Source organism: Lonchura striata, chromosome 19 (assembly GCF_046129695.1).
Source record: "Lonchura striata isolate bLonStr1 chromosome 19, bLonStr1.mat, whole genome shotgun sequence".
Classification (NCBI taxonomy): Eukaryota; Metazoa; Chordata; class Aves; order Passeriformes; family Estrildidae; genus Lonchura; species Lonchura striata.
The window spans coordinates 4473203-4490201 of NC_134621.1; the positions used below are offsets into that span (position 1 = coordinate 4473203).

The 16999-nt window shown below is 58.1% G+C and overlaps 2 protein-coding genes across 2 annotated transcripts; both read left to right on the forward strand.

The window, feature by feature from the left end:
* The first annotated feature begins 2445 nt into the window (after positions 1 to 2445).
* Positions 2446 to 4139, forward strand: H3-3B (H3.3 histone B). Its single transcript, XM_021541667.2, has 4 exons — positions 2446 to 2566; positions 2978 to 3119; positions 3198 to 3351; positions 3437 to 4139. Exons 2-4 carry the CDS (start codon positions 2992 to 2994, stop codon positions 3563 to 3565), a joined length of 411 nt encoding a protein of 136 aa, XP_021397342.1. The 5' UTR covers positions 2446 to 2566; positions 2978 to 2991; the 3' UTR covers positions 3566 to 4139.
* A 7155-nt stretch (positions 4140 to 11294) lies between these two features.
* On the forward strand, positions 11295 to 16234 carry GALK1 (galactokinase 1). The gene is made up of 9 exons (XM_021541638.3): positions 11295 to 11385; positions 11964 to 12135; positions 12928 to 13117; positions 13427 to 13546; positions 14045 to 14180; positions 14547 to 14728; positions 14948 to 15098; positions 15274 to 15436; positions 16046 to 16234. The coding sequence occupies exons 1-9, from the start codon at positions 11345 to 11347 to the stop codon at positions 16115 to 16117; spliced, it is 1227 nt and encodes a 408-aa protein (XP_021397313.1). The 5' UTR covers positions 11295 to 11344; the 3' UTR covers positions 16118 to 16234.
* The last annotated feature ends 765 nt before the right edge of the window (positions 16235 to 16999 follow it).

The following is a 16999-nucleotide window of genomic DNA, read 5'->3' on the forward strand; positions in this document are numbered from 1 at the left end:
AGGGCATAGGGCATTTGTCAGGCAAACACCTTTCTTACCTCTGCCAGCCCACACTGGGTGACCAACGTTAATAATAAACTTCAGGCCTGGTCTCTGCAGCTGGTTTGGGGAGGCAAATCACTTTTTAAATTCCTGTTTATACTGATTTAGTCTCTACTGCAGGCAGGCTTGTCCTGAGGTGATTTAGTAGCTTATTCCCAGGCATTTGCAGGAATAAGTCACAGGATATCAATACCTTCTTATTCATCTAACCACCCTCCCTGGAAAGATGGAATGATGCAGTTCCTGGTCAAGCAGGGCTTTTCCTCAGTCAGTGCATGAGCAGGTGTTTCAGTGAGTATCTCCACACACACCTGTACACCCAACCAGAGCCACTGTCAGCCATCAACCTGTTGGAAACGCCACTCAATTACTGAGGAATCAGACTGAAAACACCACCAACCTCACTTTGTCTGAAGGGATTTGGATGCCACAGGCTCCAGTCGCTCAAGGCTGGTGTTCACACCCTGCTGCTGACGCTGTTTTCCAGTTGTTTCACACCTCGCACACGCCCTGCCAAGCGATGGGGAAACACCAGGATGCTCCAGCTGAGGTGCCCAGGATGCTTTTTTCCCACCTTCACCTTCCTCAGCTTCTGCGTGTACTTCTGTCCCTCACCCTGTTCCACCCCAAGGGACACCTGGCTGTTCTCCAGGGTTTTCTAGAGCAAAACATTTCTTAAGTATCTCCAAAATGAGAAGTAGCCATTGCTATGAAAAGTGGAGAAGGTTATAATTAAGGAGACACTGAACTCCTGGTAACAAAGTTTCACCCGGCCTCCTGGCACTGGTGACAGTGCAGTGAGCTCTCAAAAGTAACAAATTAAATGTATTAAACGCTGTTACCACCAGAAATTTTGTTTTCTCTAAGCATGAATAACTCAGATTAAAGGGTCATTCTTTCCTTTCCACCTTCCAAAACAACGCAGTGAGTGTTTACCTACACCTCCCAGGCCATTACGTGGATACACAGCTTTTTGCCTCTGATAAATAATTAACATTTTCCTTTAGAAGAGAGGAAATGAACATGAAAATGAGGACCAGGGGCAGGGGAGATGATGTCCCTCGGGCAGCAACAGCCTGGGCACATGTGACAGCCCCGTCACACCACGGTGCCACGTTTGCTTGAGTGCCAGACCGGATGGAGGAGCAGGACATGCTCCCAACACATTCCCAACGTTCCAAGCTCCATCCTGGTTCTTCCAACCAGGCCAGTGCTGAGCCCAGGGGCCGAGGATGCAGAGCTTGGGTGATCCCAGCTGCACTCTGCTTTGGGAACCTCAGGGACGCCTTTAGGAGCGTCTGTTTGTGTTCCCTGCATATCTGACGTGCTACAACTCCAGGGCATTTGGGACCTGTTCTTCTTGATCCTGGGAGCCTTTCCATGGGGGCAGGAACCTGCCTCCACAGTCAGTGCAAATACAGTAAAATAGCAATATAAATCAAGGTATAACTTAAGGCAGCAGTTTTCCCCAAAAGACAAGTTTTTAAATGGAATTGTTATTTATCTTAATAAGATAAATGCTAAGATGGCACCAACAGGGAGCATGGATTCTGGATTTCTACTTGCAATGAAACTTTGTTATCCATTCTGGGGGTGAAGGTGACCCACAGATGAGTATGATTTGGGGAATGGCAGCGTACAGGAATGGCAGCGTACAGCTGAGCCCCAGCTGCTGAATGCTCCCTTCCCAGGGCCAAAGGTCAGGCTGTGACCTGGGGCAGGCACATCCCAGCCCTACTGCCCGCTGCGAGTCCAAGTGCCGTGACAACCCTTCCTTGGCATCTGGAATGATAAACCCGAGCAAGAAGTGCCGGAGGCGCTGCCAGACCCCCTCCCCTTGCGGGAGCCTCCGCTCGCCCCCACGGCCACCCCCGAGCGCGGGTGTCGAGCGGCCGCACACCGGCGGCTCCCGGGGGAGAGGGGGCGGAGGCGGGGGGGACCCCGCGGCCCGGCCCTCGCCGCTCGCAGCCCCCGCCGGGCGCCTCTGCTCCGCCGGCCGGTGCCGGCGCTCCGCGGCGGGGGCGGCCGGGGCCGGCCCGGGGTGCCCGGGGGATCCCGCGGCGCCGCCGCCGCTCGGCCCGCTCCTATTGACTTCCCATTGTGGAGCTTCGCAACAAAGGGTAGGATCCAAACCCTGCCCCGTTTCGTCCAATCAGCGCGCAGAGCGCCGGCCCGCCACCGATTGGATCCTTGTCTTCCCTCAACACCCAATCGGACGCCTACTTTAACAACCAATCAGCGCCTGGCCGCCAGTCCAATCAGCGCCGGGGAACCGGAGCACGGCCTTTGTGTGTGGTGACGCGACGGCGCCGGCGGTGGTCCCGGCCAATAGTGCGGCGCGTTGCTTACAGGCATTGTGACGCCACCGCGCCGCGCGCGCGCCCCCACTATAAAGTGCGTGTCCCCGCGGCGGGGAGGGCGCAGTGTGCGGCGCGGCGGCTGAGGAGCGGCTCGAGCAGCGGCACGGCGTAGAAGCTTCGGCGCGCAGCGCTACCGGCACCGGCTCTTCCTTCTCTTCCTACCGGTAAGTGCCGGACAGCGGACGCGTCTCGGAGCGGGCGGTGGTGCTGCTGCGCGGCCGCTCGCGGCCTTGAGTCCGCCGGGAGCGCGGCGGACAGGCCGGGCCTTGCCTACGTGCCCTGAGTCACGGCCGGTTCCCATCCCCCCACCACTGCACCTCCCCCACCCCGGAGCGGCCCGGGAGGAAGGAGGAGGCGGCGTGACTCAGTCCGCTTTCCCCGGGGAGGGGAGCGGCTGGGCCGCGAGGCGGGGGCGGCCGTTACTCCTCCTCCCCGTCCCGGGGGAGGCCGCTGGCCGCCTGCCCGCGCCGGGGGCGGGCGGCGTTCGGAGCGTTGAGGGGATTGGCCGCTGTGTCGTTAGGTTCACGGGGAGAGCCGGGCCCCGGTGTCACGCGTGTGTGTGTGTGTCTCTGTAGGTAAGTGAGGAAAAATGGCCCGTACAAAGCAGACCGCCCGCAAGTCCACCGGGGGGAAGGCGCCGCGCAAGCAGCTGGCCACGAAGGCGGCCCGGAAAAGCGCCCCCTCTACCGGCGGCGTCAAGAAGCCTCACCGCTACAGGTAAGGCCCTCCTCGGCTCGGCCCCGCTGCCGCAGCCGCTGCCCCGCCTCACCGCCGCCTCCTCCCTCTCCCATCCAGGCCGGGAACCGTGGCGCTCCGTGAGATTCGGCGTTACCAGAAATCCACGGAGCTGCTGATCCGCAAGCTGCCCTTCCAGCGGCTGGTCAGGGAAATCGCCCAAGATTTCAAAACAGACTTGAGGTTCCAGAGCGCGGCCATTGGGGCTCTGCAGGTACTGCTGAGGGGCCGGCTGGGCTGCGTTGTTGGGGGAGCTGCGCTGAGGGTTTTTAACAACGTTTCTTGTGCTCTTGAAACAGGAGGCCAGCGAGGCATATCTGGTGGGTCTGTTTGAAGACACAAACCTGTGTGCCATCCATGCCAAGAGAGTCACCATCATGCCCAAAGATATCCAGTTGGCTCGCAGGATACGGGGAGAGAGGGCTTAAGTGAAGGCTGTTTTTATGGTGTTTTGTAGTTAATTCTGTAAAATACTTTGGTTTTAATTTGTGACTTTTTTTTGTAAGAAATTGTTTATAATATGTTGCATTTGTACTTAAGTCATTCCATCTTTCACTCAGGATGAATGCTAAAAGTGACTGTTCACATAAACCTCAGTGATGTTGAGCCTCCGGCTCAGGAGTGACAAGTTGCTAATATGCAGAAGGGATGGGTGTTCTTTCTTGCTTCTCATGCATGTTTCTGTATGTTAATGACTTGTTGGGTAGATAAACTTGTAAGGTACTAGAATTGATATAAATGTGTACAGGGTCCTTTTGCAATAAAACTGGTTATGACTTGATCCAAGTGTTTAACAATTGGGGCTGTTAGTCTGACCATGCATCACTGTGATCAATTGTGGACTTCCTTCAGAGGGTGAAACTACAAGTCTTAACCACAGTGTAACTTACAGTTTCCTAAAAACGTAAACCTGGCAGCTATAGAATACACTATGTGCATTTATAATAGCTATTTTATATATTGTAGTGTCAACATTTTTAAATTAAATGTTTTACATTCACATGTGAGGAGTCTTTGTCATTTGGTTTGAATGGGCTTGAAGAAGCTTCTGCCTCCTACAGATTCCTGTAATCCTGGGCTGCTGCTGGCTCATCGTAACGAATGGAGAACTGCTGGAGTGTTTTGAGTCTTTGCTGTTGCATGTGAGAGCAGAGTCCTACAGCTGTGTAGGGTCCAGGACGACTGGCTGAGGCTGCAGTGGGTTTTTGGGGGACTTTTCTCTTAAGTTCTTTCTTCCTTTCCAGCACATGCAGGGAAAGTTCATTTTGGAATTGTGGCTGACCTGGCTGTTCCCAAGCAGGCGGACAGCGTTCCTGTGGGTTTGGGCTGTGCCAGTTCTGGCTCTGCACAGGGGCAGCAGCTGCTGATGCTCACTGGGTGCTCCGTGGGATTCTCGTTTCCCATCCAGACTTTTTTGGATGGAGTCTGGATTCAAAGCTTCGCTGCGGGCTGGGTGAGGCAGGTCTGGAGTGCTCAGGCTGCACTTGAACCACGGTAATTACCAGCAGCGTGGAGGGCAAGGCTGCTGAGCCCTGCCAGAACAGGCTCTGCGAGTGAGGCTGGAGCTGTCCCAGGAAGCAGCACAGGGAAGTGGTTGAGCCAGCCCGGCTTGGTTTATCCCAATGGAAGTGCTGAGGTGTTCGGGGAAGAGTAGCAGCAGTTCTGAGCAGACTTGTGCAAATTGGTGCTGGCTGTCCATGAGCTCCCACCACGCTGGTGAGGAAGAGCATGAAATCCATCCCAGCTCACTCTGGGAGGCAGGGCCTGCATCCCTCAGCTGCTGCTGGGACAGTGGTGCCTCATCGTGCTCTTCTCCCTCAGACAAACCACTCCGTGTGTTTAAATCCTGCAGCTGGAGGAACAGGCACTCCTCACCCACCTTCTTACACAGCCTCCTCCTCTTCCTCACCTCCCTGTCCTACGCTGCCCCGAGCACACTTGGGGCAAACCCAGCCCCTGGCTCAGCAGCATCCTGCCAAAATCCTGTTCTGAAATGATAGGTTTTAAAAGAAGTATTTTCCTATTCCTGCTAAAGCTGTAGGGGAAAGGATTCCTTTGATATAAAGTAATTAGGTTCACAACTTATACACCAAGTTAAGCATCAGCTCAAACTTTAGGTGAGGCTCGGTGATGTCAGGTCAATCACCTGGGCAGTTCTCTCCAGGGACCCTGCCTGCCAGGAATGTCCCCATGGGAAACCTGAGGATCCTCAGGAGCCCACGTAATTCAGGAAGAACCACACAGCCTGCATTTAAACCAATTGAAAATGAAAGATTCCAAGTCCTAAGATTTGTTTGTGAATGCTTGGTTTGGTGCTGCAGTAGCAGCCTCAGCTCCTGCAAGAAAAGTATGTTGAAAATAACATCCCTTGAAAATGGTATTTCCTCCAAGTCCTTACTGGAAACAATGAAGCATCTGGGTATGCCTAGAAGCTGTTTCTTAAAATAAAATCATTGTCTAGTGGACCTTAAAAAAAAAAACACACCAAAAAAATATGAAAATACCTCTTCATCTTAGTAACCTCATCAAAAGGAATGAAGTCAGATCCTGCATGTGGTGGACTGGAACAGAATTCCTGGTGTTCCACAGCGTGACTGATGGTAGCTGCAGCCATAACCCTTCCCTTACCGATTCTCCCGACGATTTCCTCGCATTCTTGCTCAGAACTGGATGCAAACACCAAGCAGTCGAACGTGCTCCCATCAGGGCTCTCGGGGGAAGAGCTAAAAATGGAAACGCGTCCATTATCCCGCAGAGCTCCGAGCCCAGCCCTGCCTCCCCCGCGCCGGGGCCCTGGCGGCTGCTCTGGAGCGCGCTTGCTCCCGTTCCCAGACCCACATCCCTCCGTCCCCGCAGGCAGCGCTCACACCGCACAGAAGGCAAAGATCCCAAAGATCCTGGCGCTCCACGTGCAGCGTCCCACGCAGGACATGGAGGGGTAGGGATGGCGGCACAGGAGCTGTGCAGGGGACAGGAAGGAGCCGGTGTTTGGGGCTGTGCTCAGGCCCTGTTGGCCCCGTTCCTGGTTTATACTGTCCCCAGGACACCTCCAGCTGGGCTCCCCACATGCCACCGAATTCCCAGACTTTGGATGTCACTCGCCTTGGAAGAAGCCTTCTCCTGCACAAGGACTTCTGCCTCCTTCACATCAAATAAAACCTCCTGCAGGGGTGATGAGGGGGAAGAAGCCCCGATCAGCACAGCCCTGAGCTCTGTTTTTAATCAGACACTCACCAGAGATTATCCAAATGCAGAGGTGATGAAGCACAGTCAGCCTCAGCTTTTGCAAGTTTTCTCTCTGCTGCCCTTTTTTCCCACCACCCAGTACTTCCACACTTCCATCTTTTCACAAACGACCCCCAGAGGCTCAAACAACAGTAACCTGAGCCCTAAAGCACCACCAGAATCAGGCTTAGCCTTCCTAAAGTTTTCCAAGTGCTTTCCTGCATGTGGTTGCATTTTTTTCCCTAATGCCCTTTCCTATCCTGGCTGCCCAGATGCTCCTGACCTGAAAAAACCCCACAGGGGTGATGGGGTGGCAAATATTCAAGCCAAGCCAAGTGAACCTGGAGCTGGCAGGAAAAAAATCTCCATGGCAGAGATATTTCCCTGCATTCTCTGACAGAGCCTTCCCACAGTGTCCCCAGCCCTGGTGCTCACTCGCACTGCCAAGCTCCTCTCCAGCACGGCAGGGATGGCCCCCTCCAGCACCTCTTTGCCACCATGCTGAAATGGAATGGGAGGGAGGGAATAACCCTTGGACACATGAAAAGAACTCCAGAAGAGATGATGGCAGGTCTCTGCCCCACAGCCTCACCGTCCCAACGCTGGTCTGGCCCAGGAACCACAGTTTGTAGAGCAGCCTGGGGAGCAACGGGCTCAGGAGCATGAGAGGAAAGACACCACACCTCTTTGCAGAGGAAGATGTTCCCAGGCTGTGGGGGCAGCCTTGGCCCCACAGCCTCGAGCAGAGCTCGGGGATAGTGTGGGCACAGGGTGCCCCAGTGCCAGGATGCTCAGCCCTGCCTGGGGGCAGCCCATGGCACAGACCCACCTGCCCCCCTGCAGCTGCCGGGGCTCCCCCTTGCCCCTGTGCTGGGGGCTGTGCTGGAGCTGGAAGTGGGGCTCCTTCTCTTTCAGGGCCTTCAGGTAGGGCAGCAGTGGCTCAAAGACTGTCCCGTCGTGCCAGCGCCACCGGAGCAGGCGGAAGGCGAGCGGTTGTCCCTTCAGCCCCTGCAGCACAGCCCCAGCCTAGGAGGAGGAAGGAGCAGAGGGGAGCAGGGGCAGAAGAGGGGGACAGCCCAGCCCTCTGTCCCCACCCACCTGCCCGGGGGATGTGTATCTCAGCGAGCAGCCGTTGATCTCATCGAGGATGTCACCGACCAGCACCACCTCGTCCACCTCTGCCTGGCTCCCAGGGAGCACCTTGGTGACAAAGACTCGGCCGTCCACGTACCTGGGGGTGCAGCCAAGCCTCAGCTGCGCACCAGAGACCCTGTCTCCTCTTTTGTACCATCCATGACGCTTCACCCATACACTGAATGCAGGGAAAAGCCACCTCATGGACAGCAGATACTGGCGAGGCTGAGCTGATGGGGAGAAAAGAACCAGAGACAGCCCTAATGCTCTCAGCAGGATATTTGTTTCCCTTTTTGGGGCATTTTCAGTGCTGTGATGACCAGACCCCTCTGGAGAGTGGAGAGGAGGATCAAGAGTTCCTACCTGAGCACCATCCCCAGTGCTCGGCACGGGACTGTCTCGTAAGCACTGCACACCTGAAGGAGAGTGGATGGTGACAGCAGCCCTGCCAATGGCCATGGGACATCCAAGGGACTCCATGCCCTAGATAATTTCTGTTACTGATGCCAACCCAGGGCTTTGGAAGCCCAGGGAGAGGCAAGTCCCAGTGTCCCAGGCTGAGCTGGGACCATCAGTGGCTGCTCCTTTCTCTGTCCTCCCTCAGGGTTTGGCTGTGCCCAGACCCTGAAGGGACAAAGCTGCTCTAGGGGTGGGATGGCAAAGCAACAGCAAACCCTTGACTCATTGAAGAGCTCTCCTGCTCACCCCACATGTCCCCACGCAGCCGGGGGACGCAGCTGCCCCTCCCCGAAGGCACTGCTGTTTGCAGCAGCACTTACTGTCACATCGCATTAGCCGGGGCCCTGAGACGTGCCCAGCTCAGCCCGGGGCACTGGCTGTCAGAAATGCCCCAAAGCCAGCGGGATCCCACGGCTCAGTGCACGCCTTGACCAGTCCCAAAGCTGCCCCGAGCTTTTTGGGGATTCTTTTGGGTTTAAAAGGTGGTGGAGGGATGCTCTTCATCGTCAAAAGACCTGAAGGCATCCCTGCTGTTCTCAGTAACACTGATGTTTCACTGAGCAAACCGAGAGCAAAACCAACTGATGCGTAATCTGTGTCAGCCCAGGGAAATGGGGATTTTTTTGGAAATCAGGGAAGGGAGCATGGGAAAACTTCACTTATATCTGCAATTTAGGCCTGGATACTTCTCTAGCTTGGTTTTACTCCCTGGAATGTTGGGATCTGCTCCTGGTGATGGTGCAGGTACCCAGCAGGATCCAACCTCAATAGCAGAGGCAGCTCTGCTCGGCCTGGTGAACCTGAGCCAGTTCACCCCGGGGTGCGTGGCAATCCCTCCCCACCAAACCCTTCCTCGTCTCCCTCATTTGACTTTTCAGGGAGGGCCAGGTGGCAGAAGGACGGCTCCGGGAGCGACGGGCGCTTACCGGCAGCAGCCAGCTCTCGTCCAAGAAGCTGCAATTCTGCAAACAAAGGAGCGTCAGTGCCATGAGTCCCGGCAAGGAAGGAGCCCCACGTTGGCACCCCTGTGCTGGTCACCACCCCACCTGCAGGTCCAGGGAGAAATCTATCTCTGTCAGCACCAGCGAGAGGAAGGGCTCTGCAGAGGGATGGGGATAGAGAGACAGAGTCACTGCCGGGTTCCTGGCAGCCACAGCCTCACAGGGGCATGGCAGAACACAGGATAAAGCCATTTGCAGTGTAATTAATGAGTCCTGGGAGCAAGGCCTTGAGAGCATCACAGCACCATGCACCCAAGCTGCTGCTGGAGGCTCATCCCACTGGCCCAGGTGCAGCTTGGTACCTTTTTTCCCCAAAATTCAGACAAAGACTTGCAGCAAATGCTACTGACTGTTTTTACCCTTAGAAGCACAGCAAAGCTGCCCAGGCTCTCCTACACAAGTCTTGCAATTGCACTGCTAGGTCTGCAATCTGCTCACGCACCAGGAGCACAGGTGATTTATAAACCATTGATGTACAGGTTTAACGTGGGGTTATTTATCATAATCAAAATATTAAGGGCTTCCACCCTGGCCTGGCCCCCCCAAGGAGCCTGGCTGTGGATGGATGGAGTGCTGCAGCCTGTCAAGGCAATGTAGCCATTTAAACCCTGTGCCACCCCTCAGCCCAGGCTGATCTGACATGACCTCCCCTCAAAGCCAGATGGGGTCTGCTTAAGCCAGAATCCTTAGTACAAATGAATAACATGGAAGATACTTCAGAAGAAATTTCCCTACCCCATGCCACTAAAGGCAGCCTTAGATGGAGTCAAATCATGTTTAAATATTTACATTTGGTGTGGTTTTTTTCCATCGCTGCAGCAATGTATTTAGATTCCAGTGCTAAGTTTGGATGAGAAAAATCACAGTGGACTCTCCCCCCTCCCCTGCAGCAGTGCAGTGCTATAACACATCCTGCCTCCAGCGAGCCACCCATCTTACCCCGGAGATCTTCAGTGCCGAGGATGGAGCTCCCTGGATCATAAAACTGAAACCCATGAGACAGCACAGGTTACACCCCCCATTGCCAGCCCGTGGGTAGCGGCTCCCCCCACGAGCTCACCTCCAGGAGCGGGGGGCTCTGTGCCAGCCACCAGCACCTTCCCCTGCAGGGCCAGGCGCAGGAAGAGCCGCCCGCGGCCGCTCACAGCCCCCGGCCCTCCGCATGCTGACGGACAGAGGGGTCGGCCTGTTTGGGGACAGGAGAAGCAGCTCTGGCAGCACACCGGAGCGCCCTCCCTGCACCTGGGCTCTTTGGGGTGAGCATGTCGCCATAGAGGCCAGCACAGCTCATAGATTTTCACCCCAGCCTAGCTCACCGGCCGCTGGTCCCCGCGGGAAGCTGCTCCAGCCAGTGCCAGTAATCCCGCCTGCGGAAGCCCCAGGTGGGTTCTGCGGGAGAAAAGGAGTGCGGGACCCCTCGCCGCGGGCTCGGGGACGCTGCCACCGCCCGCCCGGGCACGAAGGGTCACTCATGTCGGAGCCCCTTGCGCAGGATGCTCTCCAGCAGCTGGCACAGGGACACGAGGTGCGGCGAGCTGTCCGTGCAGGGGCCGCCGCCCTCCCGCAGCCGCAGCACCCCTCCTGCGGGGAGGAGAGAGAGCGGCCGCACCCGTGGGTGCCCAGCCGGGGAAAGCGAGGGGGTACCGGGGCGACAGCGCTGCGACACCCCGGCACGGCCCGACCCTCCCCGGCTGCCGCCGCTGCGCTGGGCAGGAGCTCCTCAGGTAAACCGGGTAAACTTCCTCAAAGCCGAGGTCGGGCGGCGGGGCTGGTCCGGCAGCCCCAGCGCGGCCCCGCCGTCGGTCCGGTCCGACCGGTACCGGTGCGCGGCCAAGCGCTGCCAGAAGCTCGCACAGGTGCCGGGGGCCGCCCTCACCTTTAAGGGCGCTGAGCAGCGGCTCCTTCCTGGCCATTGGCTCCTCTTCCCCCAGGGCCAGGTGATCCCAGGGCCAGCTGATCCCACGGCCAGGTGATCCCAGGGCCAGGTAATCCCGCGACGGCGGCTGGATGGGAACCGGGAACCGGGAACCGGGTACCGGGAACCGGGAACCGGCCCCGCCCCAGGAGCAGCCCGGCCCCACGCAGGTGTACATACACACACAAATACACGCAGGTGTACGTGTACTTAAACGGAAAGCACGGACGCTGATGTACATAGGTGTAACGCAATGACACATATACTGACTGTTCTATACAGATATGTAAATTCCATCCATTGCAGAGGCGGAACCCGCATATAGGAGACCCATGTGCAAAGCAAACATTTATCTCTACGTGTATTGGGACAGGCGTTGGCACCTGGATATAAGTGTTATAAATCTTCGGTGCCGGCCTCGCCGCAGGCACACACGGGATGCGTGCGGGCGAGCGCTCGCCCTGTCCGTGGGGATGCTGAAGAACGGCGATTCCGAGGAGCATGAGAAGAGGCGGTGCGGGACTCCCGGGGGCGGTGCGGGACCATCGGGGGCGGTGCGGGGAGATCGGGGGCGGTGCGGGACCATCGGGGGCGGTGCGGGGAGATCGGGGGCGGTGCGGGGAGATCGGGGGCGGTGCGGGATCCATCGGGGGCGGTGCGGGACCATCGGGGGCGGTGCGGGATCCATCGGGGGCGGTGCGGGGAGGTCGGGGGCGGTGCGGGGAGATCGGGGGCGGTGCGGGATCCATCGGGGGCGGTGCGGGACCATCGGGGGCGGTGCGGGATCCATCGGGGGCGGTGCGGGACCATCGGGGGCGGTGCGGGATCCATCGGGGGCGGTGCGGGGAGGTCGGGGGCGGTGCGGGATCCATCGGGGGCGGTGCGGGACTCATCGGGGGCGGTGCGGGATCCATCGGGGGCGGTGCGGGACCATCGGGGGCGGTGCGGGATCCATCGGGGGCGGTGCGGGACTCATCGGGGGCGGTGCGGGATCCATCGGGGGCGGTGCGGGACCATCGGGGGCGGTGCGGGATCCATCGGGGGCGGTGCGGGACCATCGGGGGCGGTGCGGGACCATCGGGGGCGGCGCAGCTGGGCCATGGCGGAGCCGCTGGGTCCCGCTCCGGCCCCGCTGCTGGCCGCCGCTCGCCGGGCGCACGAAGCGGCTTTCGGGAAAGCGCCGGTGCTGGCGGCGTGGGCCCCCGGCCGGGTCAACCTCATCGGAGAGCACACCGACTACAACGGCGGCTTCGTGCTGCCCATGGTAAGGGCCGTGCTCTGCCGCCCTGGCCCCGGGCTCTGGCCGTGTCACCCTTCCGGCTCCTCCTGGCAGCCGCCGGGGGCCCTCGGCCACCGCCTTGCCACCCCCGTGCCGGGATGTCCCCTCCGGGATAGCCCGGCAGGACCCTGAGCGATCCTCCAGGATTCCCTGCCCAGGAGCGCGGGGATCGGAGCCGGAGCTGCTGCAGCCTCCCCTGCTCACCAGCTCCTCGCTCGCTTCGCGGGGTTGTGATTCTCTTCCCAACCACCTCTCCGAGAGGCTGAAACCTTCTTTCTGCAGCCCCGGCAAACAACTTCCCGTTCCCAGAGAATGATGTTTTGGTGGCAGAGATGGTTCAGAACAGCAGGAGCTTCCTGCACCTTCTGAGCCGCTTTGGCTCAGCAGTGAAGTCCCCACTCAGTCCTAAATCAAATTACTGTGAGACCAAGGAGAGTGGGAGCAGGTCAGCTGAATTCCCTGGCAGGCAAGGAAACTTCTCGAAGCCTCTCCCTTTCTTGACATGGTTACCACTCCCCAGAGCATAACAAGCAGCACCCAGCACCCAGCTGGCGGGTCAGGCACGACATTTGGTGGGAAGACTGACCCTGTAGGTCAGTAAATAGGCAGGAAATTTAATTCTGTGCCAAGCTGCAGTGTGCATTGGGAGCTCTGGGGTGGTAAAGAGAACACTTGGTTGCTCCAGCTGTGGGCTGAAGCAGCCACAGCTGTCACCTGCCACCCCTGGGGATGCTCCAAGGGGTGCTGCAGGGTCTGAGCCCACCTTCCCCACCCCAGGCCCTGCAGCTGGGGACGGTGCTGGTGGGATCCCCGACGCAGGACGGGACCATCTCCATCGTCACCACCTCGGCAGAGGCGGACGAGCCCCGCAGGGTGCAGTTCCTGGCTCCCCGTGCCGGCAGCTCCCTGAGCCCGGGGCTGCCTCGCTGGGCCAACTACGTCAAGGGCGTCATCCAGCACTACCGGGGTAAGGCCCGGGCTGAGGGGTGGGTCAGAGCCCCCCTTGCAGGGAACTGGTGCTCAGATCCACCTTTGGGAGTGTTCCAGGGGCTCTTCTAGTGTCTGTGTAATCCAGGATCAGGCTCCAGCAAACTCATTCTCAACTCCAAAGGTTCCTGTGCTTGGGGGGCTGCAGGGTGACACTGCTGTGGGTCACCCTGTGTTCTGGAATGTTGCACAGGGGCTCCTTGTGCCATTCCCTGTGAGCTGTGGGGCACACACAGCCCTGCAGGGGCTCACGGCCCCCCCTTCTCCCTTCTTTTTTCTCGTCCTGCAGGTGGTCCCGTGCCAGGCTTCAGCGCTGTCATGGCCAGTGACATCCCCCTGGGTGGGGGCCTCTCCAGCTCGGCTGCTCTGGAGGTGGCTACATACACCTTCCTGCAGCAGCTGTGCCCTGGTAAGGCAGCAGCCCATCCTGGGCCCTGGCATGTTTCCAGGTGGGAGCTGGGATGACAGGGGTGCCCTTAGCTAGATCCCACAGCCCTTGGCAAAATGCTGCTGTGAGCGGGTTAACAACTCCCCAGCTGGCACTGCCCTGCCTGTGTGGCTCCTCTGGCTCATCCAGCCTGACCTGCCCAGACCTCTAAAATCCATGGACCACTCCTGGGGTTGGCCAGGGGGATGAGAGCAAGTTCCTTTAGGAGCATCCTCTCCCCACCCTAATGGCACCAGAAATCAAGATACCTGAAACACCAGTGTCAATTATCACATCCAGCTGGATCTGGGGGCCCAGGCTGGCATAGATGCCATGCAGTGGTGCAGGAGCAAGCACCTGCAGCTGCAAAACCCCATTCCATAGGAAAACCACCCTTTACCTCCACGTTTGCTTCCCCTGCTCCCAGGCAAGGCCAAAGTTGCAGGAGCTGCTAACCTGTGTGTCTCTGCTGTGGCACAGACGATGGGGATCTGGTAGCCAAGGCACTGGCGTGCCAGAAAGCCGAGCACACGTTTGCTGGGATGCCCTGCGGGATCATGGACCAGTTCATATCCGTGATGGGCCAGGAGGGCCACGCGCTGCTCATCGACTGCAGGTCAGGGTCGAGCACTGAGCTCCTTGAGCAGCTGGGGATGGGCTGGCCCTGTGGCCCTGAACTAAGGGCAGGAGCACAGGGAGAGGTTAGCCCTTGAACCCAGCCCAAAACCTTGTCATGGGGGCAGGGCAGCCTGCACTTTAATTCTTCCTGGTCTTGATTCCTCCTCCTGCAACCTTTCTGCTACTTGCCTGGGCTGCGGTCGTCAGGGTTTATTATGGAACGAATATTTGGAGGGAATGAAACGCTTGAGTGAAATCCCAAACCACCTGGACTTTGCCTCTGTAGTTCAGGATCTGCCTGCCACGTGGCCTCGCTCAGGTGTCTGAGAGCCGGGGCGGGCACTCGGCTGAGCTGTCCCTGCAGGTCCCTGGAGACCGTGCTGGTCCCGCTGAGCGATGCCAGCCTGGCCGTGCTCATCACCAACTCCAACGTGCGGCACGCGCTGACGGGCAGCGAGTACCCCGCGCGCCGGCGGCAGTGCGAGGAGGCAGCGGCGGCTCTCGGCAAGGCCAGCCTCAGGGATGCCACCCTGGCCGAGCTGGAAGGTGGGCACAGCCCCCCTGCCCCATCTCTGCTCATTCCTTGGGGCAGCAAGAGCTCGGTGCCCCGTGGGCTGAGACCTGGGGCAGGCGGGTGGGCGCACAGCCCGTGATGGGAGTGTGCTGCAGGCAGAGAAGCTTTAGCACAGGATGGTTGCAGGATGCAGCCCTGCAGCACCCTGCAGGCTGTGAGGCTTTGCTGCAGGGGCACAAACGTCTCTGCAGAGGCCAGGAGCCGGCTGGGGGATGAGGTGTTCCGGCGGGCCAGGCACGTCATCGGCGAGATAGCACGGACAGCACAGGCAGCACAGGCACTGCAGCACAGGGACTACAGAACGTTCGGGAGGCTGATGGTGGAGAGCCACAACTCCCTCAGGTGAGGAGGACCAAAGATGCTGACAGCCCTTCTAGGCAGAGCTGGGCTGGTTGTGCAGCACCCAGCATCGCTGCCACGGCGGTGGCTGCACCAGGACACGAGCTGGAGCTGTCTGTGGTGCAGTGGCTGTGCCCAGGGTGCAGGACAGGGCAGAGCATGGCTCTCCTCTTTCCAGGGATGACTATGAAGTGAGCTGCCCAGAGCTGGACGAGCTGGTGGCAGCAGCCCTGGAAGTCGATGGAGTTTATGGCAGCAGGATGACTGGGGGAGGCTTCGGAGGCTGCACGGTGACACTGCTGGAAGCTGGGGCTGCAGACAGAGCCCAGCAGCACATCCAGGTAGGTGGCAGGAAAGCCCCAGGAGACTCTGAAAGATCCCAAGGGAACACTCGGAGCACAGCACAGGGACACTCTTGAACTGTTGCTCTTGCAGGCAGTTCAGTCCAGTGCCAGTCACAGAGCCCTGCCACAGGACCTCGTTGCATTGAGAAAGGGAGTGAAAAGGTGCTGAGCGAGCTTCAGGAGGGCCAAATCCGCTCACAGAAATGTGATGTGAGCTGAGCTTGGGTACTCCTGAGCTGAACACTGGCAGTTATAACCCAGGAAAGATCTCAGTGCCAGCACCAGTATTCCCTAACTCAGCACAGGTAGCTGGAAATGCCAGCAGAATGGAGGTGTCAGGACATGGGGCCTGAGAGCATCATTTTGCTGCTCTATGAGATCATGGTGCACCCCATAAATGGCTGGGGAAGGGGGAAGAAGGGGCAGAGGAGGGTCTGAAATGAGGAGAGACCTTTGGCTTCTGCCAGAGGTAGGAAAGAGGAAACATGACCAGGAGTTACAGTGAAGAGTGGAGGTAGAGTGAGTGTGGAACTGCCCAGCAGGGCCTTTCCTCTGGCATCCCCCAGCCCCAGAAGCCCAGCCTCGACTGCTCCTCTTGTTTTTCAGGAGAAATACAGTGGCACAGCCACCTTCTACCTCACCAAGCCCTCGGGAGGGGCAAAGGCTCTGCCCCTGTAGAGGAGTGACCACCTACCCTGGGAACCTTGGGCTCCATTGCCTCCCTCCTCAAGGCTTTCCCAAGGGGATTAGTTTGTCCAGCTGCATCATTTGCCTAATAAAAGCAAAATATTTGCACAGTTGTTCTGTACCCTTGTGGGCCAAAATCACTTGGGCCTGTTCCTCAGAGGACACTGGTTTAACTCCAGTTTGCACTGGTGTAAGGAGCCATTATCAGAGCTGTGGAGTCCAGCAGAGCTGCAGTCACAGGAGGGGATGGCAGAGCAGGAGCAGCAGGCACTGACATGTGGCAGAAGTTCCTGCTTGGGAATCTGCCTGTGGGCCCTGCCCTGCATCTGCTGCAGAGGGAGGATAGCAGGGGTGGGGGAGGGATTTTTTTATTTTACAAAAAAAACCCAAAACCAACCCCCCCAAAAAGAAACCAAACCACAAAACCCAGCCAAACAAACAAAAAATAATAAATAATAAATAATAATAAAGAGTCAGAATATAGAGAAAATATTTATTAAGTGCAAGAGGAAGCCATCTGATCAAAGACCTGCTCTGGATCCATCTTGGAAAGGCTGAAACAGCACCAGCTCCAACAACCAGATGAAATTTAAAAAGACAGGCCTGGGTTAGTGCATGTGCGTGGGGAAAGCCCGATTCCCTGGAGAGCAGCTGATGGGCCATGCTCTGCTCTTGGAGAACAGGAGCATCTTTGGTTAAAATGCTTGGGAAAGTCCCTGTTTAGGCAGTTCTCAGTGTTTGACCCTGGGCCACAAAGCCCAGGGAAAGGGTCACAGAATCCTTGAGCAGGAGGAGAGAAAATCCCAACCCCAGGCAAGATGGGAGCAGGGAAGGAGGCAGCCTCGTGCCACTGGCACTTGCTCAGGAGAAAGA

What these genes read in the sequence shown, in the direction of transcription:
- H3-3B (XM_021541667.2), top strand. Translation starts at nt 2,992, where the DNA reads ATGGCCCGTACAAAGCAGACCGCCCGCAAGTCCACCGGGGGGAAGGCG. An exon ending in AAGAAGCCTCACCGCTACAG is followed by an intron (nt 3,120 to 3,197) that starts GTAAGGCCCTCC and finishes TCTCCCATCCAG; the next exon opens with GCCGGGAACCGTGGCGCTCC. An exon ending in CGGCCATTGGGGCTCTGCAG is followed by an intron (nt 3,352 to 3,436) that starts GTACTGCTGAGG and finishes CTCTTGAAACAG; the next exon opens with GAGGCCAGCGAGGCATATCT.
- GALK1 (XM_021541638.3), top strand. Translation starts at nt 11,345, where the DNA reads ATGCTGAAGAACGGCGATTCCGAGGAGCATGAGAAGAGGCG. An exon ending in CGTCATCCAGCACTACCGGG is followed by an intron (nt 13,118 to 13,426) that starts GTAAGGCCCGGG and finishes CTCGTCCTGCAG; the next exon opens with GTGGTCCCGTGCCAGGCTTC. An exon ending in GAGAGCCACAACTCCCTCAG is followed by an intron (nt 15,099 to 15,273) that starts GTGAGGAGGACC and finishes TCCTCTTTCCAG; the next exon opens with GGATGACTATGAAGTGAGCT.